Source organism: Perissodus microlepis, chromosome 20, assembly GCF_051167445.1.
Source record: "Perissodus microlepis isolate ML-2025 ecotype Zambia chromosome 20, ASM5116744v1, whole genome shotgun sequence".
In the NCBI taxonomy this organism is placed as follows: Eukaryota; Metazoa; Chordata; class Actinopteri; order Cichliformes; family Cichlidae; genus Perissodus; species Perissodus microlepis.
Genome location: NC_140480.1, coordinates 26923404 through 26949533, shown reverse-complemented (window position 1 = coordinate 26949533; position 26130 = coordinate 26923404). Strand labels below are relative to the sequence as shown.

The 26130-nt window shown below is 40.4% G+C and overlaps 4 protein-coding genes across 7 annotated transcripts in view; 2 read left to right on the top strand and 2 right to left on the bottom strand.

The window, feature by feature from the left end:
- Positions 1-332: 332 nt before the first annotated feature.
- Positions 333-5051, bottom strand: timm17b (translocase of inner mitochondrial membrane 17 homolog B (yeast)). The gene is made up of 6 exons (XM_084916055.1): positions 4971-5051; positions 3621-3720; positions 3473-3536; positions 3213-3341; positions 2916-3026; positions 333-1575 (listed from the first exon to the last, which is right to left on the bottom strand). Exons 1-6 carry the CDS (start codon positions 4994-4996, stop codon positions 1490-1492), a joined length of 516 nt encoding a protein of 171 aa, XP_084772181.1. The 5' UTR covers positions 4997-5051; the 3' UTR covers positions 333-1489.
- Positions 5027-8815, top strand: pqbp1 (polyglutamine binding protein 1). Of its 2 annotated transcripts, none has more exons than XM_084916054.1 (7): positions 5027-5134; positions 6295-6362; positions 6462-6573; positions 6829-6929; positions 7113-7322; positions 7406-7463; positions 8382-8815. In XM_084916054.1, exons 2-7 carry the CDS (start codon positions 6296-6298, stop codon positions 8530-8532), a joined length of 699 nt encoding a protein of 232 aa, XP_084772180.1. In that variant the 5' UTR covers positions 5027-5134; position 6295; the 3' UTR covers positions 8533-8815. The 2 variants fall into 2 exon arrangements, with proteins under 2 accessions (XP_084772180.1, XP_084772178.1); XM_084916052.1 differs by having other exon boundaries at positions 5028-5134; positions 7110-7322.
- A 56-nt stretch (positions 8816-8871) lies between these two features.
- Positions 8872-20851, bottom strand: gpkow (G patch domain and KOW motifs). Its single transcript, XM_084916051.1, has 11 exons — positions 20634-20851; positions 20261-20430; positions 20038-20180; positions 16506-16612; positions 15991-16195; positions 14681-14813; positions 14092-14281; positions 13835-13955; positions 12152-12221; positions 9230-9315; positions 8872-9140 (listed from the first exon to the last, which is right to left on the bottom strand). Exons 1-11 carry the CDS (start codon positions 20831-20833, stop codon positions 9009-9011), a joined length of 1557 nt encoding a protein of 518 aa, XP_084772177.1. The 5' UTR covers positions 20834-20851; the 3' UTR covers positions 8872-9008.
- A 783-nt stretch (positions 20852-21634) lies between these two features.
- magixb (MAGI family member, X-linked b) overlaps positions 21635-26130 on the top strand; it is a 50859-nt gene continuing 46363 nt past the window's right edge. For 2 of the 3 annotated variants that reach the window (XM_084917089.1, XM_084917091.1), the window contains exon 1: positions 22267-22542. In XM_084917089.1, coding sequence (XP_084773215.1) covers positions 22460-22542 — 83 coding nt within the window. In that variant the 5' untranslated portion in view covers positions 22267-22459. Of the gene's footprint in view, positions 22004-22266; positions 22543-26130 lie in introns of those variants that run through there. The other variant, XM_084917090.1, reaches the window with a different exon arrangement.

Genomic DNA, 26130 nt, shown 5'->3' with positions numbered 1-26130 from the left:
TCAGGATTAAAGTAGCTGAGCCGTTTAAATGGATGACAAGGGAAATCTTTCAAGGGGAAGGTGGAGGTGGAGAAACTCTCCGGCTCTGTGGGAGTTTGCTGCGATGTTTTAGTTTTGAGAGAGAATAATATTAAGAAAATAGTCCATCAAGATGAAGAAAACAGTTGCAAGTTGGGACCCCAATATTTCAGGACCTTGGAGAGAAACAGCCACTGTATGCAGTACCGAAAGGCCGGCGACGGGGGGCGCCAGTCAGCAGTAAATCACAAGACTGCAAAAATATTCATCACATTACACATTACCTGAAAAAGAAGTCACAAACAAACAATCGATCACATTTTTAAAGATCATCTGAAGCTTTATTATTTTTTAGGATCATTGTTCACAGTACGTTTATTGCCATAAATATTTGCTGACAGTTTGTAACCAGATCGATTTGATAGAATTTTTTGTGGATGGTGCTAATTTCAGGAAATGAGAGACTTTCAGGTTTTTAAAAAGTGCTTTGTTGCTTTATGCGACAATGGTGCACAGATAACAGACTAGACAAACACTTATAATCAACAAAAACTATTTTAAAAAAAAGGGTTTGCTGAGTTTCAACAAAAAACCCCTCAAATGTCCTTTGAACTGACTTTGACTTTGGGCGACTGTGGCTCAGGGGGTTGGGAAGCATATCTGTAACCGGAAGGTCGCCGGTTCGATCCCCGGGCTCTCTGTCCTGGTCGTTGTGTCCTTGGGCAAGACACTTTACCCTACCACCTACTGGTGTTGGCTAGAGGGGCTGATGGTACGGTATGGCAGCCTCGCTTCTGTCAGTCTGCCCCAGGGCAGCTGTGGCTACAAGAGTAGCTTACCTCCACCAATGTGTGAATGAATAGTGGCATTGTAAAGCGCTTTGGGTGCCTTGAAAAGCGCTATATAAATCCAATCCATTATTACTTTAACACCTCACAGGTAAATAAATATTAACGTTAATATTCGAATAAATATCTTTCTAATGCAAAACTATAAAGATGTGCAGTTTTCTTACTTTAACTTTCTGCCTTTCAGTCATTAAAATACACAATCGGCCCAAGTATAAAATCTTTGGAAGCATAAAGCAGTTTTTGGATAAAACTTATTTGGTTCCTTGAGTATTGTCCCCAACTCTCAGCAAGAATATAAATGAGCTGAAAATTATTTATTTTAATAGATACATGTTGCTATAATAACTAATTAAATTTACTATGTGGTTTTGAGAACTACACATTGAACAAAATAACCATAAATATTGAAAACATTGATTTTTCAAGTGGTGCAAACATGAGGAAATTATTATCATTTACTCATAAATAACTGAAACAGTAATTTGTCCCTGAGGTATCTATTAGCATCCAGTAGGGACCAGTATCTCCACCTCTTGGTCATCCTGGTAGATGCTGTTCATGTGCTGGCATTCCTGTTATGCTTTTGGTTGTCCACAGCTGGCTTCAGTCCTGAACCTTCTCTACTGAAACTGCCCCCTTTGCCCCTGATGTTGATGATCTCCATCCTTTGGTGGTAACTGACTAGGGTCGTCTGCAAAGGGAATTGCTGGAGAAATCAAGGAAGAAGACACAAAAAAGTCAGTTTTTCATGCTTCACTGGCATGTAATCAATATATAACCCATGTTTCCCTCAGAAATATTTATATGAATATTACTACTGTCTAGGTCTGCTGTGCATTCAGGCTTTTTGGTTTCGTAGCCTTTCCTCAGCTCATCACTGTCTGGGACCTGGATCTGAGCTACCTAGGGTCCCTGAGCAGTTATGGACTTGTTTTATATTATATGTGTTTTTGGTGTTGCTGTCCCTCGTTCTCCCTGCTTGCAGGTATATGTGGGTGTGTGTGTGGATGCAGGTGTATCTGGGAGCACCTGTTTACAGGCACCTTCAGGCCTGGTGGGTGTGCCAGGTGGTTGGCCCCACCTGAAGACCTTCACACACCTGCAGCTGATCAAGCCTCGTCAGAGGAGCTGCTTAAGAGTGTGATGGAGCTCTATCTGACGCTGGATCATTGCGTGACTTCACGTTAGTCTCTCGGCCAGTTATTACGGTTAGTCCACATTGTGTGTGTGTGTGTGTGTGTGTGTGTGTGTGTGTGTCTTACAGCTGCCTCTTTGCTATTTCCGCAGGAGAAGCATGGAGACAAGAGGGAAGCGAGCACGGGGTGCTCAGACACTGAGGAGCGGAGACAAGGAACACTAGCACTGGGAAGAGGACATGTCACGGGAGTCAGGAACGCACTGAGGATTTATTGTTATTGTCCATTCACTGTAAATAAACGCACTGCTTGCATTCAGAGCTCCGCGCCTAGGTTCTCCTTTTCCTCACATCCCCACGGTTGGCCAGCATCAACCGTGACAATCTCATCCAAAATAAGACATGTCTCAGCAGGAAATCTAACTTGAGCTGTGCTGGAGGCAACCTGATGTTCATATATTTGTCTGGTTATTCATAGCAACACTAAAAAAAACCAAAACGATTTTAATAGTCTCACATCCTTCAAATTTTTTTATAAGTTGTTATATCATTAACATTGTGAGAAATTGTGTTGTTGGGAAAAACAAATCAAACAGGAAACACAAATTAAACTGCACAAGAACTTTGAGAGAGTGGACGATTTTCCTCAGGTTCTTTAAAACATTTTGATAGAAACAAAAAAAAATGCTACGAGTGTGGTGAGGGTGAGTAAAAATGGGACCAGTGAGATGAAAAATGTTGCTCAATGCCGAAGTCCAGCCATAATTCTGTCAAACTGAGGAGTGGACACCAGTACAGGGGTATAAAACCACTCACACATTTAATCGTGTGATATTTTGCTAAACTACTGATAAATCATTGGTTCTGCCCAGTTTAAATATCATTTCTGAAACATAATTAACTTCACTCACGGTTCTGAAACTGCTGCGCTGTGTATCTGGTTAGGAGTATCCCAAAACCCTCAATGAGAGCGAGCAAAATTCCCCCCATCATTGCAGAGCCCATCATTGTTAGAGGTCCACCTGGAGAAAAATGCAATATTCAGCGAGTCACACTAATTATCCCAATGTAGAAACCCAATTCCAAAAAAATTGGAATTTTGTTTACATTTTACACAGCGTGCCAACTTTTTCAGAATTGGGGCTGTATTTACTGACACAGAGAGACACAGTGGTGTATTGTTTCTTTTGAGCTAATGAGCTCCTTACTGCGTGCTGCTAGGATGGCTCCAGTCAGCGCACCACTGGTTATAGAGTTCCAAGGATCCTCTTTCCCTCTCAGACGAACCAAACCACAGTCAATTGTGGAAAAGAGCCCTCCCCAAACAGCAAAGCTACCTGCAACATAAGAAGTAACCAGACTTCAGCTACTTTTATGAAGCTAACTGTACCTAAACAATTTAATCTACACAAAAAATGGCATATTACTAACTAACTGCCATGTGTAACAAAAAACAGGAACTGCTCACCTCCAATCTGTGGAGCTCTAACTCTCACTGCTTTTGCACTCCCTTTCAGCCTGTGTCCAACACCCTGAAATATTAGAGCTCAGTTAAATTCTGCTTTTAACAACCTGACGAGCCAGAGAACAAACAAAAACCTGTGTTTTGAACTCACAGCAGGGGCATTTCGAAAGCCCTTGACCGCCTGGAACACCCCTCCTCCAATTGCACCCATTGTGAAAGCACCTCCACAGTCATCCACTATCCTCCAGGGGCTGCGTTAAGAGAGAAATGGATATCTATGTGATAGGAAAACTGACAATGGCGATATATCTGACAACTAACATCCAGTTCATATACAAAATGCAGAAGTTATCTATCGGGTCTGGATGAAGCCGAAGACAATATGGGCACAGTTCTGGCTGAGAAATGTATATTACCCGTGGATGAAGAACTAGTTCCTTAAAGCCACACAAATAACTAAATACTCACCTCTGAGTTATGTTTGTGTTATAAAACATATCAAACATCATAAATGAATATGTCAAACAGTAGCGAAAGAACTAATGAGGTGTGGAGAAGGGAAGTGACAATTTAGTATTCTCCTGCCAAAGCCCAGCTGCTTTGAGGTTTGATATGTTGTCCATTCAGAGATGCTATACTGCACACTTCAGTTGTAAGGAGTGGTTATTTGAGTTACTGCTGCCTTCAGTTCAAAGCAGTCTGGCCACTCTCATCTGATCTCTGACATCAACAAGGCTTTTTCAACCATATAACTGTTGCTCACTGGATATTTTCTCTTTTTCACGCTGTTCTCTGTAAAACCCTGGAAAATATTTTGGGGGGAAAAGGCTGTAGTTAAACAGTTTCGGAAATATTGAAAAGATCGGCCATTCTGGCAAAAACAATCATGTGATGTTCAAAATCAATAAAAATCAGCTGTTTGAACTTCTCCAGCCTGAACTTCAGCAATGCGTCATGACCATGTCCATATGCCTAAATGCACTATGTTGTTGCCAAGTGACAGAATGTAGGTTTACATTAATCAGTAGGTGGACAGGTATGCCTAATGAAGTAGCCGATATCTGGATTCTTTATCCCGTTCCTTTGAACTCTGTCATTAAAGTTTGACTTGTAGGGGATCAACCTTGGCTCGAGGTGTGTCTTAACTTGATAAATACATAAATAAATAAATAAAGCTTCATGTACTGCCTATTTGGAACCATATTTTGAGATTAATCTACCCTGAAGTATTTTTAATTTCTATCCTAACTCCAGTTGTCACTTAAAAACAGCGACATTTTCAGATAAAGGTGACTCTATCAGCTTATTGTGTGTGCAGAGGGCACCTCCATATAACATCTTTATCTTTTTTATATGCCTTTAATAAGCAGGCCGCAACAACCACAGAGCCTTTCTGCTCACTCTCACATCAAAGCTGAGTATGAAATTAAAAAAAAGTCAACACTTGACTCCAACTTAATTAGTTCTAAAATACAAACAAACGCTTAAAATCTAATCTTACCAGGGCTCTCGGGCATACTCCTCCATGTCTGTTTACGTCGTCGTCGTCTTCGTCAAGAGGACGTGATTACGTCATCATTAAGCGCGCCGTGTATGCTGTTTTGGAAAGAGGTATCGTTAGCTTGACGATAAAAAGGGGCCACCTTTTTTTTTTTTTAAAAAAAGGTAAGAATTTAATTATTTCTTGTTGTTCAGTCTTTTGAAGTAAAGGGTAACATTTGTGTTTGTGTGGTGTGGTGCTTTTTGGAGACGCATAGTTTTGTTTATTGCTTTAATCTTACATCTGCAGCCACGGATGCACCGCAAGCGTGTTCGTTTCTCGTTAAAGGAAACAGTTCGTATTGTACATGGTACAAATAATCACAAAGAAAATATATGTATGTATGTGTATATATGTAAATACATATATGCACATACACATAAGATAAGGAGCTAGTAAAGTTTTACCTGGGATTCGCGTACGATGGCCATATAACCTAAGAAACTGATTTCTTTATTAGGATTATGGAGTTACTTTAATTTTTATGAGCAGATTACTTTAAATGATGACAGGACACATAACAGTTCAGGAGTTTAGTCATTCTCAGACCTGCCAGGATACATGCTTTAAACTACAATTCAGGAATATCATCGTGATATCGACATCAAAACAGCCAGCAGTAATTTATTGCAGGAAATACTGGTCTACAGATGTGACAAGTCTGCTGCAAAAATGTGGTTCTGGGCAGTGTTAAAGCTGCTTTTGATAGAATTATTACAGTAAAGGCTTAATCTCCGCAGAAAACAAGAAATGTCCCAGAAAAAAATGGACAAAACAAAATAATGATAATAATAAGAAGAAGATGAAGAATAAAAAACAGGTAAATATGGGAACTGTTTCAAAACCAAGTGCTCAGTAAAGTGTGAAATGAATGGTGGACCAAAAATATTAAACATAATGATGATAAAAAAAAAAAAATTAAAGACTTGTGTCTAATATATAAAATAGCCCATGAAAGTAATGAAACGGTTACAAAATGTGCTTATATTAAAGATCACTAAACTATATAATGGTGGTAATCATGTGCATTTTACTTTATGGCCACATGTGACTCAGTGGTTTGTGTGTAAATGATAAGTTTTTATGCGTCCTAATTAATCAAAGGGTACATATTATTGAAAGTACATGATATGTATTATATTATCTGATTTATGACAGATCTAAGACTATTTTAATACTGTGTAATAATGTGTTGTGAGCATTTGTTCTGCAACTGTTATTTTGGTACCCCAAGTGAATTTCAGCCATAATATGAACAGAGTTTCACATGGACTACGTCTTTCAGGATGCCTTTACCTCCAGCACTGCTGGCCCGATTGGCCAAGAGAGGGATTGTTAAACCAACAGAGCAAGGTAGTGGAACAGATTTCATATTCGGGTCTCTACCCTCCTTATATTTTGTGCTTTTTTTCCATGCCTTTTTAAAACCCTTTTCCCCTTCAATTAATCCAGGGGCAGATGAGGAGATTATTGCTGAAGATTATGATGACAACAATGTAGATTATGAAGCCACCAGAGTGGAGAATCTACCACCAAACTGGTACAAAGTGTTTGACTCTGCTTGGTATGTACACTTGATATACTATAATTTAATATAATAAGAATTTTATACTTTAATTCAAAATGATTGTTATAAACTTCACAATCAGAATGCGCTTATTACTTTTTCTTTCTTGTTTCTCATTTTATTCTTGAGAAGTCCTTGAACATTATAACTACTGTCATGGAGAGCTAAAGTGTATTTTTAAACTGTTAAGTAAGTTTTATTTAATTTTGTGGTTGCAATATTAATCGCTAATGTTTTCTATTCCTTACACAGTGGTCTTCCTTATTACTGGAATGTCGAGACAGATATGGTTGCCTGGTTATCCCCAAATGACCCATCTGCAGTAATAACAAAACCTGCCAAGAAAATAAGAGGTATGCTTTTATTCAGCCTCTATAATGTAATGTTTTCAAGAGGCACTAATGATCACAAATTTCAGTTCTGTTACAGTTGACGTGTGCTACTTTGCATGTACAACCTCAGAATACAGTTTGCTTTTGACAGATTTCAGCCATGGCTAATCTTGTGATCCTTGCCTTAACTTGTGTTTTTAGTAGAAGGAGGAGATGAAAAAGGCGAGAAACAAGTTGAGAAACCAGACAGAGACAGGGACAGAGAACGACACAGAGACCGGGATCGGGAAAGGGATCGAGATCGGGAAAGGGACAGGGAAAGGGACCGGGACAGAGAGCGTGATGATGGGAGGGACAGAGACAGAAGAAAGCAGAGAAGAGATGAGGCAGCACCATACAGTCGAAGCAAAAAAGGTAATGTTTACATCTGATTCATTACATGTTTACACATCAGCGACTTTCACAATTGAATATTGAACACTTAATATTTTTTACAGGTAGAAAAGATGATGAGATGGACCCCATGGATCCAAGTGCTTACTCTGATGCTCCAAGGTACAGTACAGATGGTCACCTCGATATAAGCTATATACAGGTCGTTCTCTGGTATTCTGATTTTGCCAGAATCATTGTGTTGCACTTGTTGAAAAATAGTTATGAGAGACAGACCAAATCAATTCCCATCATGCATTTTTATCTTAGACGTAAGAACTAAACCCTCACACAGCACAGGTACAATTTTTGAGTGTGTCCTCTCAAAATTCAAAATGGTAATCAGCATAGCTGATATCCCTGGTTTAGGGAGCTCACATAAATCTACATTTCATGCAAGGCACAACACCTCAACAAGAGGCAGATTTTATTGCAGTAGCATAATGTTCATAGTGAACTGGGTTAGTTTTCCTCCCATTTTCATAAAAGTTACTCTTAATATTTGACCAGCTTTTATCACAACTCACTTATTCCCTTGAGCATAAAATAAAGACTTGCAGAAAGGCCTCGTATCCTTATGAGCTCTGAGCCCTCAGAGCAGGAACATGTGTGAACGCTGGGAAGGGGCCATACACTTTATTTAAACAGCATTTTGACTTGGCATGTCAGAGAAAGCACAGGTATAAAAACAACTTAAAGAATGGCTCCATACTACTTCAGCACGCTAGTTTCATTATCCTTGTATGTGCAGTCAGTCTTATTGTAGCTGTAAATGCAACATACTGTAGCCATCATTAACTAAATTTACCTCACTTGCAGTTTTCCTGCCACCATGAGCCAAATTGTCTGCTGTGGAAATGTCTATTAAAGATCTAAACCTCCAGGGTTTCTGTTTAAAATATTCCTAAGACCAAGCTGAGATTGTCATTGCAATTTGATCAAGGTTGTTTTCTCAGGCTTGACAGAACCCCTTTTCAGACACAGAAGACATTGTAGTGCTGATTACAAATGCAGTTAACACAAACGTATTCATTTTTGCAGGGGGTCATGGTCAAGTGGGCTGCCCAAACGTAATGAAGCAAAAACGGGTGCAGACACCACAGCAGCGGGGCCTCTCTTCCAGCAGCGTCCGTACCCGAGTCCAGGAGCTGTTCTTCGGGCTAACGCAGCAAACCAACTACCCAAGGAGTAAAAGCAGATACTACGAAGGCAGCAACTTAAAACCCACAACTCTACAGTTGGTCTTCATTATGCTCACATGCTAAACATCATAGTTTGACAGGCTTTTCTTTTCATTGTGAAATGTGTACATGTCAGAAATGAAGGGCTGAACTTTTTGGACAGCTTCTCTATTCATACTCCTGCCGTGTAGAGCATTTGTAAATATGTTTTTATATGACCCAAAGGTTCACTTCTCGTTGTTACTAGACCCATCAGTGAACCTAATAATAAACTTAAGACTACTGTGAAAATTATCTGTTGCAGCTTTTTCTCCTCAATTGTTGCATCGCCATATGTACAAGGAAAAAAAAAAAAATCGACAAGTTTTTATTACAAAATTGCAATCTTTTAAAATCCATAATACTTGAATAATAATTTGAAAAATAAAAAAAGATGGGATGAAGTCGATGGAAAAAGGACAGTGAATATTACAGTAAACATCAGAAATCAGTGGTCTGCTGCTGCCCCAACATAGTGACAAATGGAGTCATAGTCCAATGTGAACACTTTATCCTCGTATCTGTCGAGCTGGACCATCGCTCTGCACTTGTTCTTGTCCCGCTGAAGAATACGGCCAACCTGAATCAGGTGGGAATATAGTGATCAGTATTAGCTAATCAGATTTAAACAAATATATATATATAAAGCAGTGAGGTTACTTTGCTCACCTTTCCCTTGTGCTCACCCAGCACCACCATTACAGAATCATATTCACTTTTTGGGACAATAGTTTCCAGCATGTCCTGCTTCACATCTGCCACAGGAAAAGAAAAAAGAAACGCTGGGTCATTCATTGAAGAATTTCTACAGTAATACCAACTAGGCAGCACTCAGAGCCAGCAGATTCTGACATTTACAGTGGCTTGCAAAAGTATTCGGTCCCCTTGAACTTTTCCACATTTTGTCACATTACAGTCACAAACATGAATCAATTGTATTGGAATTCCACGTGAAAGACCAACACAAAGTGATGTACACGTGAGAAGTGGAACGGAAATCATACATGATTCCAAACATTTTTTACAAATAAATAACTGAAAAGTGGGGTGTGCGTAATTATTCAGCTCCCTGAGTCAATACTTTGTAGAACCACCTTTTGCTGCAATTACAGCTGCCAGTCTTTTAGGGTATGTCTCTACCAGCTTTGCACATCTACAGACTGAAATCCTTGCCTATTCTTCTTTGCAAAACAACTCCAGCTCAGTCAGATTAGATGGACAGCGTTTGTGAACAGCAGTTTTCAGATCTTGCCACAGATTCTTGATTGGATTTAGATCTGGACTTTGACTGGGCCATTCTAACACATGGATATGTTTTGTTTTAAACCATTCCATTGTTGCCCTGGCTTTACGTTTAGGGTCGTTGTCCTGCTGGAAGGTGAACCTCCACCCCAGTCTCAAGTCTTTTGCAGACTCCAAGAGGTTTTCTTCCAAGATTACCCTGTATTTGGCTCCATCCAGCTTCCCATCAACTCTGACCAGCTTCCCTGTCCCTGCTGAAGAGAAGCACCCCCAGAGCATGATGCTGCCACCACCATATTTGACAGTGGGGATGGTGTGTTCAGAGTGATGGGGAGTGTTAGTTTTCCGCCACACAGAGCGTTTTGCATTTTGGCCAAAAAGTTCCATTTTGGTCTCATCTGACCAGAGCACCTTCTTCCACATGTTTGCTGTGTCCCCACATGGCTTGTGGCAAACTGCAAACGGGACTTCTTATGGTTTTCTGTTAACAATGGCTTTCTTCTTGCCACTCTTCCATAAAGGCCAACTTTGTGCAGTGCACGACTAATAGTTGTCCTATGGACAGATTCCCCCACCTGAGCTGCAGATCTCTGCAGCTCGTCCAGAGTCACCATGGGCCTCTTGGCTGCATTTCTGATCAGCGCTCTCCTTGTTCGGCCTGTGAGTTTAGCTGGATGGCCTTGTCTTGGTAGGTTTATAGTTGTGCCATACTCCTTCCATTTCTGAATGATCGCTTGAACAGTGCTCCGTGAGATGTTCAAGGCTTGGGAAATCTTTTTGTAGCCTAAGCCTGCTTTAAATTTCTCAATAACTTTATCCCTGACCTGTCTGGTGTGTTCTTTGGACTTCATGGTGTTGTTGCTCCCAATATTCTCTTAGACAACCTCTGAGGCCGTCACAGAGCAGCTGTATTTGTACTGACATTAGATTGCACACAGGTGCACTCTATTTAGTCATTAGTACTCATCAGGCAATGTCTATGGGCAACTGACTGCACTCAGACCAAAGGGGCTGAATAATTACGCACACCCCACATTGCAGTTATTTATTTGTAACAAATGTTTGGGATCATGTATGATTTTCGTTCCACTTCTCACGTGTACACCACTTTGTGTTGGTCTTTCACGTGGAATTCCAATAAAGCTGATTCATGTTTGTGGCTGTAATGTGACAAAATGTGGGAAAGTTCAAGGGGGCCGAATACTTTTGCAAGCCACTGTATGTTTGCTAATAACCAATAAGGAAGAAGAATCAAATTAATCCCCAATCTGGGAAGTCTGGTTGCCAGATTTAAATCAGCAGACCAACCTCTCAGAACAATAACCACTGCTTCCACCATAGCCAGCAGATATCTGTGGTAAGAAGTCCTGTTATTATTTTTGCAACAAATACATTTTAAAGAACAAATAAAATATAAAAACATTATTCTAACTCAAGGTTATATTTTGGCAATAACAATAATCAGTAATCCCTCCCCTTGCTCTTCAACAGGACCATTTACCTGTAAGTAATCTGCAAACAGATTCTTGTCCTGCCACTTTTATGCTGACATGATTTTAAAGTGACTGATTCGACATGATAGCATTGTGTAAAGTTAGCTGTTAAAAAGCACAACTGCAGCCAGGACAATATGAAGTTCATTTCAAACAAAACACAGAAACAAAACTTATCATGACAGAAACGATCTGAGTATAATCCTAACAGATTAAAACTGTACATATCTCTCAAATTAACTAACTATAAACAGTATAGAAGACTGGTTATTCTGGAGATTCGGTCGTGCCAAAAGGGATAGTTCAACCATTTTTAAAAAATCCATATTTGCTTTGCATTGTTGAACACTTAGCTGCGAGCACCTATACACCTTTATATTTAAATATGCAAAGGTGCAGACCTGGGAAACTTAACCTGAGGGAAAAGAAAATGAGCATTACAAGTTAATCTATTGGTCAACAATTATAACTTATTCATCATTATGTGCAAAGAAATGGAAAAAAAGAGATTTAACAAACCTTCAAAAACAAATAAAGCCATACTTTTCCTTCAAATTCTAACAAAAAAAGTCATATCTGTCTATTCCTTAAACACCTCACAATAACAGTGATTAATTTATAGCTTGTTTTATACTATGTACGATATAAATATACTACATAAAAAGCTTTTTTCATGCAAATTATGAGCAGCTAAAAACACCTTAACTTGCTAGATGAATAAGGAATTCAACAGAGACAGTGACAGCACACATTTTACACATTTCCTGACAAGCTCCAATTAGGCAACAGAAAACACGAACGCCACAGACTGAGAAAAATAACACCGAGCAAGCCCGAGATCACACTAATAACTCACCGTCTAACAGTCTTCCCTCTTCAGTTCGGCACACACAGGTAGACGGCGTCAGGACATCCTCCACTTGCATCTGCACAAAAACGAGACTTATTGTAAGAGCTCTGACGGAAACTGAAGTTTGAAATTATCACAGCAACATTCTGTGGCTTTTCTGTGAATGCCGATACTTTGGTTTAAAACTAACTACAACTGATGTCTGACTCTCAAAAAAGTGAACACACTTGAAAGATAAAGTAGTTTCTGACATGCTACATGATGATAACAAAGGAGTGATTCGTCTATTCCAGCTGCTTAGGATTAAAAGTTTTCTATATAGAGTGTGAAAACTAAAAAAGGCTATTAAAAAGGGCTTTCTAGTCCTTTATTTTCACATCTAATAAAGCCATCTCTAATGCAAACTGGCACACCGCTAACAATTTAAAGGAAAATCCTGAGTCCCTAACCTTACAATGAGGGTATATCCAGCTTGTTTATGCTGTGAGGGCTATTTTTCTGTCCCTGTTGGGGTTACTGCACTTAATACAAAGTTGTTCTGGGGGATTAACATTTCTATCGCAGTGGGAGTGGGCTCTTCCTGGATGATAATGGCCCCATCACTGGTAAACAAGTAGCCACACTTTGATGTGTCACCAAATCTTAAACCAACTACTCATGTCATATTAGTACTCTCTAAAACCATCATCAAAGCATCAAATGGGAGAATTTCTTTTCACAAGAATGATTTATGGCCTCAGTAGAATTTCAAAGACTTAGAGAGTCAGTGCAAAGCAGGCTTGAGCTGAACTGTAGGGTATTTAGAAATCCTGACAGCAGGATTTTCAATACTGTCACAGAAAAAAAAACCCAAACTAGACCATCTATTTCTACAAAGCTATCTATCATGGCATGCTGCCCAGAAACCAGAAACACCACCAGAGGGCAGTCTCTACCAGCAGTGGCAACTGAGCTCAGTGAGCTGTGAACAATGACAACTTCAAGTAGTAAATGGAGCAAGTCCTGAAACTCCACCTTATTGATGCAGGTGAGCAACCTAACAAAACAGAGACCACTTAGTTCTACAAAGTGTGTCGTGTTGTCCCCAGCCCAGTTTTCTAGATTAAATTACTTCCCAACTAAGTTCACGTCACAAGATGGTGTTTGTTTTATTTTCCATCCATCCATTCTGTGCCGTTTATCCTTTTCAGGGTCGCGGGGGGGCTGGAGCCTATCCCAGCTGTCTTACGGCGAGAGGCAGGGTGCTGCCTGGACAGGTCGCCAGTCTGTCGCAAGGCTAACACAATGTTTTATTTTCCTCCTTTCTTATTTATGAATTCCAATAACAGGGAGAATGGAGAAATCAGGAATGCAGTGCCACATAGACTGCAACAGTGAGACGTGCGGGCTGGCTGTATGGCTGTAGTACATTCATGAAATGAATAATTATTTCAATAAATTTGTATTTCTGATGTTATTTAGGAATTGTTTAGTTCGTTATACCGTTTAAGCCTGCTAAATGTCAGAAAAGTTAAAAACCCCATCAAAATCTAATGAAGGCACAATAAAGCTGTGGTGGTATGTGATTCCCTATCAGCTTGCCCTTTCCTTTAATATTTTTTTTATCTGCCTGTAGCTTCAACACATTAAAATCTGTTAATTCAAAGCTGTTAATAACTGACATAGAAAGATGTAATAAAGCTGGAGTACCTTTGAATTGTAGTACCTGCCCCCTTTGAACGCTTTGTCTATAAAGCGAACTTTCAGGTCTCTCTGGAGCCAGGACGGGGGAGCTGGTGGTCGCCTTGCTTCTTTCACTGGAGGCTTATCTCTACAAAACAAACAGCAGATGAACACATGTAAGCAGAGAACATGCTGTTAAAATGATAAAGTAAGTAAAAAACCATCAGATAATTCACTTTAAAATGCTCATTATTGAAATATTACATCTCTTAGTGAAAATGTACCTGTGTTGACTTGATTCTCTGTGTTTCCTCTTCTTCTCGTCTTTTTCTCGATCTCTTTCTGAGGACTTGTGTTTTACTTTGTCGCCGTTACTACTCCTCTCGTTCTCCTCCCGCCTCTGACGCTCTCTCTCTTGATCCTTTCCCTTCTCTTTCTCCCTTTCCTTGTCTTTGTTGGCTTTACTGAGGCGACCTAATTGTTGGGGGGGAAAGCAGTATTAGATGGCATTAAAAAAATGTTTTTTGCAAACACAGACAACAGTACTGAAAGTTATTCTTCATGGCCTTTTCATTCTAGGAAAAACACTGCTGGCTAACGTAAATACAGGCTGTGGCTAAATCTCTGTTCAGTGAAATGTCACTGAAAAGGATAAGTCTGATTCCCAGAACACTGCATAACAGCAGGATCCCTTAGATATTTAATTAAAAAATAAATCTGTATTATATGTAACTACAATAGCAATACAAGTCTTTTACAAAACAGAATTTTGGTATTTAATGAAATGTCACCATATTTTAAGTGAGATTTCTTCCAATTCGTTATGCAGGGAAAAAAGTAAAGGTCACTTTTTTAAAAGTCAGAGTTACTCACTGAGATCTTTGCTGTATTTCTCATATTCCTTGCGCTCCACCAGTTTAATGGCGTATTGGCTAATCGTCACAACCTTGCTGCCAATAGCCAACTTCACCATGACTCGAGCATTGTCTGGATCAACACCTTCTATCTACCTCAGGCAAAGAAAAACACATAGTCAGAAGTGGGTAGTACAAAACAAATGGCTAACTTCAATTACATTTCTTTAACATTAGAACCTGGTGTATGTCTAAGTGTCTGCACGCCTGTACGTGTATGCACCTGTGTGTGATAGCCAAGAACTTTATAACAAATAACTGAACAATATAAACAGCTGCCTCCCACAGTGAGTGGCCACTGGACAGACTCCAGCTCCACGCCTTGACTGCAGATGGGAACGATAGTCCTTGTTCTGCTCTGTGTACCGAAGCATGAACCAGTTCTCCATCTGCTGCTGGTTCTGGTTTGGTGGGGGCTTCTGCTCCAGCTTGCAGCAGATCGACAGAGCTGAACAAGGACTATATCACTACTCTAGTCCAAGATGGTGAAACTGGAGTCCTTTCAACCACGGCACACATGACTAACAAGTGAACCAGTTTTCAAACATCAAGCGCTCAACTCCACTCCAGCCCCTACACGCTGACACTGTCTGTGCATCTGTATTAGGGTGCACACTACATGACAAGCAGTTCCAAACTGACTAGCCTTTAATCGAAATGTGTTGCGCAGCCCTCCTCAGTGAGTCTGCAGAAATACCATCTTACTATAACCGCACAAAAATGAGTTCCATGAGATTATTTCATAAATACAACCCATGATTTATACATGGTTTTGTGAAATGTCTCATAATTATTTATTTATTTTTCTTCATATGATAAAATACAAATATGGTGGTAATGAAAAAGAAGACAGAGTGTGGGATTTCAGAAAATGAAATAAAATAGGTACCTGTTATAACAGGTGAAGAAGATCTCAATAATCTGACAGCAGAATAAATTGCCAAAGATGTTCGTTACAAGTCCCTGTCTCCGGTGCAGGAAGGTGAGGCAGACTCAAAGGTTGCTGTTGTATTTCTACTCTACCCCTAATTAGAATCTCTTACATTTGCTATGGAGTGAAAGGGTGTAGGGGGCGGACTTGTTAGCAGACTGAACTTGCAAAATAATTGTGAGAAGAGTATCTACAATTGAATCATACACTTGTATAGTTAAAATAAATAAATAAAAATACCCAAATGAGTCACTGAATATACTTGGCCAGCATGTCTAATACAGTCCTTGTGTGGGAAATGCTGACTTTGTTCCACACAGATTCTAGATCAACTCTACCTTGCCATAGAGATCTTTATGTGGCCCCGACTGTACCAGCACACAACCCCCGGGACCCATCACTAGCTCCTCCTCCTTTCCCCGCTCCTCGCCTGGCTTTGGGGGACGCTGATGTTTGCTGGGCTCCAGGTCCTTTACTGCCGAACGATCTGCTCCAAGACCCAATCCTTTCGGACGCAGCTGGTGCTCAATTGGCTTCACATCTCTATAGCAGTTAGGCAGGCACAGGAATAAATCAATAGACATGACATGTTCAGGTTGTAAAACAGGCTAAAGATTTAAATGCTTTACTTTTATGTAGGTGAAGAATAATGCACAGTTACTAGTTATTTTTAGTTTTATAGTCCGTGCCACTGTTGTAGGTTAATAAGAAAATCCACAGGAATTAATCAGTTATACAGCAATCATAACAGTTGCCAATTAATTGTTTGCCAGTTGACTTGCTGTTTCAGTATACATTTGAACACCACTGTGTTAAAACGTCAGTGTAGCAGAACTATCAATTTGTTACTTACTGTTTAAAGGTACGTCCAATGCCTTCCTCCTTCTTCCAACCCATCCCTTTAAGCATTGCAAGTCCATAAGCCTCAACAGGAACACGCTCATAATCTGCCTCTGTTGACTGACAAATAAATACTGCAAAATTATTTTGGAAATTAAAGCATATTATATTCAAAAATTCAGACATCACAGTCTGCATTAAAAATTCCCAACGGGCTAAAGAAGGTGCTTATGTAATCTGTGACTTATAAAGCACAAAAAAAAAAAAGTTTGTTGCAGCTGACAGAGAGAAACAGCTTGTCATGCCGGTCTTACTCAGCCTTTTGGCCACAGGCTGTCAGACTCGGTCCCGGCTGACTCAGAGTCAACAGGCCGCAGCTACAGCAGCAGTAGCCCTGCTCATCTCTCTCCACTGAAGGTCTTCCTCTAAAGGGGGCTGGGAGCCCTCGCAGAGGATGCTGCATGAAAATGAGCTCAGGGGCACCGTGAGCAAATTTTCCCTGACTCTCGTGTTTTGCTAGTCACATCCACAGTGACAGAGCAGATATGGGATGACAGTGAGAAGACATGTGAGGCATTTACATGAAAAGAAACAGAGAGAGACCCAATTGGTTGCCTTTATGTCTCTGGGAGACTCTGATGCTCGCCTGCTACCAAAGTCTTACTGTAATGACAAAGTGTGTGTCGCTGTGTATGTATGCAGGGGTGTCTCCCAGTCCAGAGTCAGCACTTTCCCACACTCAAATTTCAGTCTGAGTCAAAGCAGCCAGTCTACCAGACAATTTGCACTGTCGGGCTTTTTTATTTGCTCACTGCTTTCTAATAGATTATATTGTAGATTATACACATTTGATACAGTCATAATAGTTTCCCTTTTTTTTTTTTTTTAGCATTTCATTCAACATTTTTTTGTTTTGTTTTAAATTCAGTTTATTTTAAAAATGTTTAAAAATCTTTATGTTTTTATTGGTTTCAGTGTTAGTTTTGCTTTACTTTATTTGTTTTGTTTTTGTTGTTTTAAAACAATGCAGGGTTAACTGTAAGGGCAATATAATAGGTATTTGAATATGCCTATTATATCTCAACACTGTTGAGATATAATAGGATGTGGATATAATAGGATATGGACTCATGTCCATACAGAAATCTAAGTGGGGACCAAAATTTCCACAGGTATGTTTTCAGGACTAATTTGACTAATTTAAAACAATTTATGTATATAATTTTCAACATGCATGGGCTATATCCCAAAACAAAAAACAGAATTCATTTTGTAAGTGCAATATTGTTCCTGTGTGACTACAGACCTGAATGTTCATTTTGATGTTTTTTTTTTTAATTCCATACTGCATGTTATTTATTTATATATTTATTTATTTTTTTGCATTTTTATGCATTAATTCCATTTTCACCATTTTTTCTAAATATAAAAATTTGTTTAAATATATTGCAAAAAAAGTGATTTCTAGAAAATTATCATCAAAACAAATAATTCCATATTTCTACACATTTATTTATTTCATCATTTATTTTCTTAACTGTCATAGGCTGAGAGGTGGGAAACATCCTGAACATAACATCAACTAAGCTTACACACATCTTTGAAAAGTAGCTAAAATAACCAAGAACACAGAGAACATGCAAAGTCCCAGTTAATTGTCAGGTTCAGACCCAGGACCCCTTGGTGTGAGGAAACCATTGTGCTGCCCAAATCACTCTGGAATTTTCACGTTTCTTAGTCAGTACAGTTCAGCTGTAGTAGAAACAGCTGGATATGAATAAAAACAGGCATGTCTAAAAAAGTCTGTGTAATCAAGTTTTCCCTTTAGGAGTCACCAAAGTAGTTCATCGGACTTCATTCACCCTTTTCTCTGGCATCCTCTTCCGTCACACAAACCCTTATTCTTGTTCTCTAGTGTGTGCCTTTCTATTGTTTTTGTATATATTCCTCTTGATTGTATCCATTTCTCCTGTTTGCCATTATTCCTGCTGTCTTCTATTTACATTTTATTCCAACACAGTTGGAGTGGCGCGCCCACAATTTCTTTGTACATGTACAATGACAATAAAGGGCTATTCTATTCTATTCTATTCTATTCATCTCCTCCTTCAGTACATCCATGAACGTGGTCTTCCTCTTCACCTCCTGTATGGCAGCTCCTTAATTAAAATTCAGCCATCCCAACCTATTTTTAACTTTGTCTCCAAAGCGGTCAACCTGAGCTCTCCCTCTGATATACTAATTTCTAATCTTCTTCATTCTGGCCCCTTACAATGAAACTCTTAACATCTCCAGCTCTGCTTCCTGTCTTTTTGTCAGTACTAACATCTCCAAACCATACCTGATAGCAGGTCGCATTACCATCTTGTAAACTTCTACTCTCGCTGCTATGCTTCTGTCAGAAATGACCCCTGACACCCATCTCCACCATGTCTGTACTTTCTCCCTCACCTCTCTTGTGCACTGTCCCTTGCTTTAGATGGCTGACCCCAGGTAACTCCTTTACCTTTACTACCTCTACTTCTTACAGCATCACTGTTACACTTGTCCCCTCTCATTGACACACTTGTATTCTGTCTTGTTCACGCCTTGTGACCTCTAGGCTGGATTACTGCAACTCCCTTTATTTCAGTCTTCATTCTGCCCTTCTTCGTTGACTGCAAACTGTCCAAAATGCGGCGGCACGCCTTCTGACCGGAACTGCGAGGTTTGCCTCTATTACCGCTGTTGTAGTTGACCTGCACTGGCTACCCATTAAATACCACATCCAATTTGAAATACTGCTGCTTACCTTTAAAATTATCAACAGCACACCCCCGAGCTACCTTATTGAACTCCTTAGATCGTAAATTCCCGCTCGAGCACTAAGATCATCTACTCAGTTACTCCTCGTGCAGCCAAGATCTCGTCTGAAGTCTAGAGGTGACCGTGCGTTTGCCTTGGCTGCACCAGATTTATGGAATAAAACCTATTTATTTAACCTTGCCTTTCCTGCTCGTTAATGCCTGTATCTGATCCCTATGCTTACTCTATTTTACCTTTTATACGTGTGCTTTTAACATGTTTTACTTGATATACATTTTATGCTATTCCTGTGTATTAGTGACACTGACCTGTTAGAGTACTTGGAACTTTGTTAAGGTCCTATAATATTTACTAATATTTAATATTTATAATATTTCTGTCTTATTTTCTGTCTTTTATGTGAAGCACTTTGATATACCGTTGGGTTTTAAATGTGCTCTATAAATAAAGTTGTATTGTATTGTATATTGTACTGACTTTCATTCCTGCCTGACGTTACCTGTCATCCTGTCCATCACCATCACAAGCACACCTCACCACTATCTCACGGTTCTCATCCATGTCCTGCACCACCCTCACATAGACAAGACATAGTGCAGCTTCTTGACTATACTTCTAAACTTTGTATAAAAATAAAATTAATATTATACCCTTCAGCAGTGTATATGAACAAGATAATACTGTGAACTGCACAGCAAATAGAATAGAATTTATGTCCTTATGTTGCTCTCCATACTTACAGATTCAGGCCTCAGGTCCACCTTTACTTGATCTCCATCCTCAAAGCCTTCTGGCACTTTGTTTTGCATTAACAGGGGGATGGAGAGGTTTATGTTTTCTGACTTAGGGCCATTTTGCCACAGATCAAGCTGCCTCCGCGAATCTATGAACGTAAAGAGAAGTTTTAGGCGATTTGTGTTATCTAATGGTACTCACAGCCCTGCTTCCTACACATACACAAACCTTCAATGAGCTCCTTAACAGCTTGAGACTCCACAGAGTCATTGTCTTGGGTTGTGTTTTCTGTTTTGCCTCCATTTTCTGAGTTCTGGCCCACTTGGTCCGGCTTGTGCCAGCGGTTCTTCTGGATCAGAGGGATGATGAGCTCCTTGGGTTTCTCATTTGGCTTTGAACTGCACCAAAGTACAAAATTAGAGCGCTGTCAGGCGGGGCCGTTTCAAAATAACACTTTGCGTTGCTAACTGTGTCCATATAACAATTATACATAGTTATTCATTGTCAAAAAGCACAGTAATTACAATGACTAGCTAAGATTAGAAACGTAACCGGTAAATGACACCGAAACGTTATGTTAGCATTAGCAGAAAAAGCCGACCTTTGCAGCTCATTTCCATGAATTCCTGTCAGGTAATCTCTGTCATCTTTCTTGGCCTGAGCGTCGCTCGTCAACGGTTTAAATTTACTGGCTGTTTTGGTGAAACCAAACGACACGGCCGCTGGTTTTCTCTCTCCCTGCTGCTCCTCCGAAGACGCTATGGGCTTGGAGGAACCCGCATCTGCTCCGTGCGACGCCATTGTTGTTTGTGAAAAAGAAAAAAATGACGTACGCGGAAAGACTTGTGGTAGTTGTAGTTTATTCCCGGCACAAGAACGTTTTCTAGCCAGTTGAAGATTACTACATCTTCCGTCATGCGTCATTATTAAAGGTACAGAGTAGTTTTCACGGCGATGCTGTCCCTGTTTTGTGATTTTCAAAATCCACAGGGAAGAGGGAACAAATTAGACAGGAAGAAAATGTTCACAGTTCACGAATATAGTTCTCATATTTACAGATGAAAAATATATTATAATAACACGTGTCCCTGATAATGCTCAGTGCCGTGAAATTGTTTGCGTTTAATTAAAAAACAATAAGGACCGAGTAGTCATTCTAATTTGAAATATTGGGGGAATATTTAGGTACATTTTAAGAACATACAATATTTCCAGTTGGTATTCTTTAAACTGTAAAGTTTCTAAGACTATTTCTGCATTATTCTCATAATTTTACAAGAATTTGAAATCAGTTTTCATTCGTGTTTCGAGAAGCAGTAGCCAGCGGTGTATCCGGGCTCCCATACGTCCCAAAACATACTTGCAACATCCCTGAAGGACAACCTAGATTCTCACCTTCACTAACCTCACATTTTCATATCCATTACGAAACCACGCTTGCCAGCGCTGGATTAAATAACCTGCAGCGCAATTGTGGCTTAGAAAGTCTCCTGTTTAAATCTTGCTCTCACGCTTTTAACTCGTAAGCGAAAAGTGATGCTGCTGCTGCTGCTGCTACTGCTGCTGCTGCAGGTACAGAGACCTAACAGGGGCGGTACTTTTAACTCTTTTATTCCCTCCCCTCCGTGCTCCTTAACTTCTCAAGATAACCTTCTCACTTGCCATTTATGCTTTCACTGTTTCTATCGCTGCAAAAGTCCATTTTAGTTGCACCAGCTGCAGCCTATACCCGTACTTTCAACCGGACAGTAAAGCCTAATCTAATTTTGTCTTTCTCACTTACGCCCCGGGAGCACCGCGCCTGCAGTTCAATGACACCTCTACCCGGTCAAATCGATAGTACCGATGTTGGTCTTTTTGTTCGCTGCTGCAGTTGCATCGATCAAATAACTATGCATCCGTAAACAATTAACCTGGACCATCTCGCAAACAAGGAAGGGAGGATTTGAAGCGAGTAAGGCGGACATGGAGGTAAGTCCAGCCATTATTATTGACACTTATTGCACAAGTTAAACATTTGTAACCACGTCTTTCATCCATCCTCCACGCTGGTTTGCCTACAGCAGTGCTGCAGCTGTTACAAATTATGAGCGGCCGCTGTCACATTTGGCCGACAGTGTGTGTGTGTGTGTGTTATTTTCCCTCTCTCTCCTCTCCCCTCTCTCCCTCTCTCTCTCTCTCTCTCTAAGATCAGCACAGCTCTCAGAGCATCACTAGTGTCCAAATATATCCCGTCAGCCGCGCACATCGTATCTGACTTTGTCTGGGATACAGTGGCAGCATCTACACATCACTGCATTCCCACACCTTTAAAAAAAAAAAATTATACACCGGACTGCTGCTGCTACTGTTACTGCCGTTGCTTTTTAACAAAGCAACTCATTTTAATTAAGTATACTGGCTTGTCATTTAACCTCAGTCGGGTCAATGTATATAGACGCGTTCAAACGGATCCTCTTTGAAAGGCTGAACTGCTTGAAGAGGATGTGTGTGTGTCAGCGGCAAGGCAGGTTAGTATTTCCCTAAATATGGGAAATCTGAGAATTTGTTGTGTGTAAGCCAAGTGTGTGTGAGGTGAGATGAGGGGGGAGGTAGAGGGTGGACTGAGAGGAGAGAGAGGGAGAGAGTGTGTGTATGCATGTAAACTAGTCAGCCTGCGTGTGTGTGAGAGAGAGTGTGAAGAATGTGGGTTTGTGATTAGGGTGGCAGATCTTTTGGATAACAATGTCAGTTTTAACAGATGTAGCAGCTGTTAATCACGTGCGCATGCTTGGTTGTGTGTGTATCTGTGTGCACATGAACCCTTGAATGGCTTTCGAAAGTTTGTTGAGCCCCGTTTCATAAATCCATTCGCCCGTGTGTGTTTTTTCTCTCCACTTTTCAATCCCCTGCTCCAGAAATGGTCTTAATGAAATGCTCGATGCACCTGCACCCATTTTGCCCTCAGAAATAGACTGACTTGCAAAATGCACTCTATAGTTCACAGCCAGGTGTGTGCATGCATGTGAACAAGTGCCTGGCAGCTCTCTGTACATGCTTGCGTGTGTGAGTGTTTTTGTTGCAGTTCGTTTAGGGTGTGTCCTGGTTCGATAAAGGCATCTTGTATTAAATTGATGGATGTGTAACCCTGAGTTAATAGCATGCATTGCCCTGGGTTTAGAAAGCAGTCAAGGTTATGCTGTTAATATAAATCTTTAATTTGTTAGTAGAGCAACATACATGGTGTGTTAGGTAGTCCACACACTGAGAGCTCGTTCTGCTCTGGTACTCACACTGTTTGTTTTGCCTTAGCTTCACCTATGCATCCAGCACCTGTTTTGCACTATAAATAAGGAGATCCTTTTATTCTGCATTTGTCTCCCTTTTGTTTCCAGTTATCCAGCTCAAGTTTTAACCACCAGTAAGTGGAAATGCATGTCAACTCCCCTTTCACCGCTAACAAGAGGGGAGGATGAAGTGAAGTGCACTTCTCCTCTGTCGTAGTAATGCATGTCATCTGGGAGTCGGTGATTGTCTAATTATGTACCTCCTGTGTCCTTCGGCATCATGAATATTCATGCTGCTGTTTTAAGGTGTGGTGAAAGCAATGTGTGTGTGTGTGTGTGTGTGTGTGTGTGTGTGTGTGTGTGTGTGTGTGTGTGTGTGTGTGTGTTTCAAGGCAGTTTACCCTTGACAGGGCAGGGCTACGCAGGCACATTCTCCCATCTGTGGTCCAAACCTTTGCTCCCAGCCACTGCTTTTGAATTCTACAGTTGTAGCTTGCTCTATTCTTAGTTCTCAGCAGTTTGTGTGCAGTCTGATATGAAATTTCAACAACAACAAAAGCATGCCCGTGCTGGAACTACCTCTCGTGGCCATACCTGCACACACACTGAAATTCAGTTTGGATCGGCGAAGCTGCCTTTAAGTGGTTTACTCTGACTTAGGTAGCAAATCAATAACTAATCAATGCCAGTGTGTGGAGTTAAAATTTACACAGTTCCATATTTGAAATGTCAAGAAGGCAATGAATCCTTGTATCCTTGAGTCAGATCAGAGTTGGACAACTGGGATCAATATCAGGTGGTGAGACTGGCAGCAGGAGCAAGCGAGGGTCACCTTCACCCATCCCTACTGAATCAGCAGTATCTCTCTTCCACACACACAACTGAAGGCACACACAGACACATATACTTGAGGGCCTGCTTAGGTTACCAAACTGCGACCTCACAAAAATGCTCATTATAGTGAACTGAACCTTCCCTCCCATTTCCTTATGAATTATTCATTTTGTTATTATGATTTCAGCCATTCTTTCATAAGGTTACCGCACCCTTCTCTGTTTGGATTCTGTTTCCTTCCAGGCTTCCACTGATTCCCCCTTTTTTATTTTTTCCATCCGCTTTGAATTTTCCTAATTTCTTTCTGCTTTTCCCTTTTGGTCTCTCTTATCCATCATCACTGTTGAGGAGCTGATCTGCTGTGTTTAATTAAACTGCTCCGTCTTCCTGATGAGAGCTAATTTGGGATCGCGGCGAGGGGTGCACCACTTTTGCGTAAAAGGGGACCTGTTGTCACAGCGCTGGTCCTCAGAGGAGCCGAGAGTCTGCACAACATAAAGTGACCCACTAACGTGCCTCCTGCCTTGACCTTGATCCCGTGACTCTAAATATACAGTTTGCCCAAGGCGAGCATCACTGAGCTGGTGTTATCCTTTCAGGTGTGTGTGTTTGTGTGTTTATCTGGGTGTTGCTCCAAAGCTCAACAATTTTTGGATCTCGCACTAAATCCCCTTTTGTCGTCAACACCCAAGCAGCTTAGTAATAGTTCAATAAAAACATGAACTCATTTTTGGATTTGTTGATGCCGTGCAGAGAATTTTTTTTTTCATTCCTTCTATTCTTATCAGCTATTCATTGTGTTAAGTTTATATTGAGTGTGTAAGAGTGGAAAATGCTTTAGTGCATGTGTATGCCACTGTGCATGGCATTTTGAACCCACAAGCATTTAATCTTATATTTATAAATCTGCCACTGCTGTTTGTTTTATGTTGAGCACTCCCATGCCCTAGATTTGAGAGAGAGTGAGCATCAGGGAGGTTTAGTACACCCGGTGTTGCTTGTGCAGTTTGGTGTAAATGTTCGGAGCGAGAGGTCAGGGCATGGGTAAGCGATAAGGCGACAAAGTCGGAGCTGGGAGAATTTTCCTGTGCATTTTCCATCTGTCTGCCACTCCACCAGTCGCATGAATTTAAGGTCACTGGTTATTTAAGATGCTTTACTTGGCTGACCTCCAACACCTCCTGGGAGGATGCTGCAAGATTAAGAGCAGTGTGCCTCACCACAGGTTAGAGGGAACAGATGAGCTTATAGTGCTCAGTGTGTGGGATGGGTTCATCTGAAGGTTTTGTTTTCTTCACTGGTACCTAATTTTTCACTAAATACCCTTTTCTCTCTGAACTTCCAAGATAAATGTTTCAAGATGCATTCTGGGGTATGTTCAGAATGAATGGCAGAAATGTTAGAAATAAATGGATTTAATTTATCAGCAGTTATTTTAAAGACTAAAATATTCTCTGGTTTTGTTCAATTTCTTTACCTTGTGTGATTTAGGAAGTCATTATGGACTTTGTCACTATGAGGCTAGTTTATGACAAAAAGACTTATCGATAAGTCCAAACAAACCAATCATTAATAGTTAGGTGTAACCCTGGAATGATGCTTTAAATAATGTGAGTTAGTTCATAAAGACTGAGCTAAAAATTAATAATGATAATCAATTTATTGATTATGAGCTGCACTTCTACCACTTCAAAAGGAGCTAGTTGAGGTGGTCCAGCCATCTGGCTAAGATGCCTCCTTGACTTCCCTAGGTAAGGCATTAAAGGAACAAGGTGACAGGGCAGACTCAGGACGTGCTGGACAGATTACACCTCCTGGTTGGTTTGGGAATGCCTTGCGTCCCCCTACAAGAGCTAGAGGAGATGGCCAGGGAGAGGGAGATCTAGGGATCTCTGCTAAAACTGATGACCCTATGGATGGAATGAATGAATTATTTTACAACAAAAATTAAACTCCAATCAAAATGTCAATTAAACAACAGGCAAATGGTGAAAAACT

Excerpts from the sequence above, each read along its gene's own strand:
- timm17b (XM_084916055.1), bottom strand. The coding sequence starts at position 4,996 with ATGGAGGAGTATGCCCGAGAGCCCTG. Across the intron at positions 3,027-3,212 it reads AGCCATCCTAGCAGCACGCA|GTGGACCTCTAACAATGATG; the intron begins GTAAGGAGCTCA and ends ATTTTTCTCCAG. Across the intron at positions 1,576-2,915 it reads AGCGCAGCAGTTTCAGAACC|CAATTCCCTTTGCAGACGAC; the intron begins GTGAGTGAAGTT and ends TGATTTCTCCAG.
- gpkow (XM_084916051.1), bottom strand. The coding sequence starts at position 20,833 with ATGGCGTCGCACGGAGCAGATGCGGGTTCCTCCAAGCCCATAGCGTCT. Across the intron at positions 14,814-15,990 it reads ATAAAGATCTCTATGGCAAG|ATAGAAGGTGTTGATCCAGA; the intron begins GTAGAGTTGATC and ends TGCCTGAGGTAG. Across the intron at positions 9,316-12,151 it reads AGAGGGAAGACTGTTAGACG|ATGTGAAGCAGGACATGCTG; the intron begins GTGAGTTATTAG and ends TTCCTGTGGCAG.
- pqbp1 (XM_084916052.1), top strand. The coding sequence starts at position 6,296 with ATGCCTTTACCTCCAGCACTGCTGGCCCGATTGGCCAAGAGAGGGATT. Across the intron at positions 6,574-6,828 it reads AAAGTGTTTGACTCTGCTTG|TGGTCTTCCTTATTACTGGA; the intron begins GTATGTACACTT and ends TTCCTTACACAG. Across the intron at positions 7,464-8,381 it reads GCTTACTCTGATGCTCCAAG|GGGGTCATGGTCAAGTGGGC; the intron begins GTACAGTACAGA and ends TCATTTTTGCAG.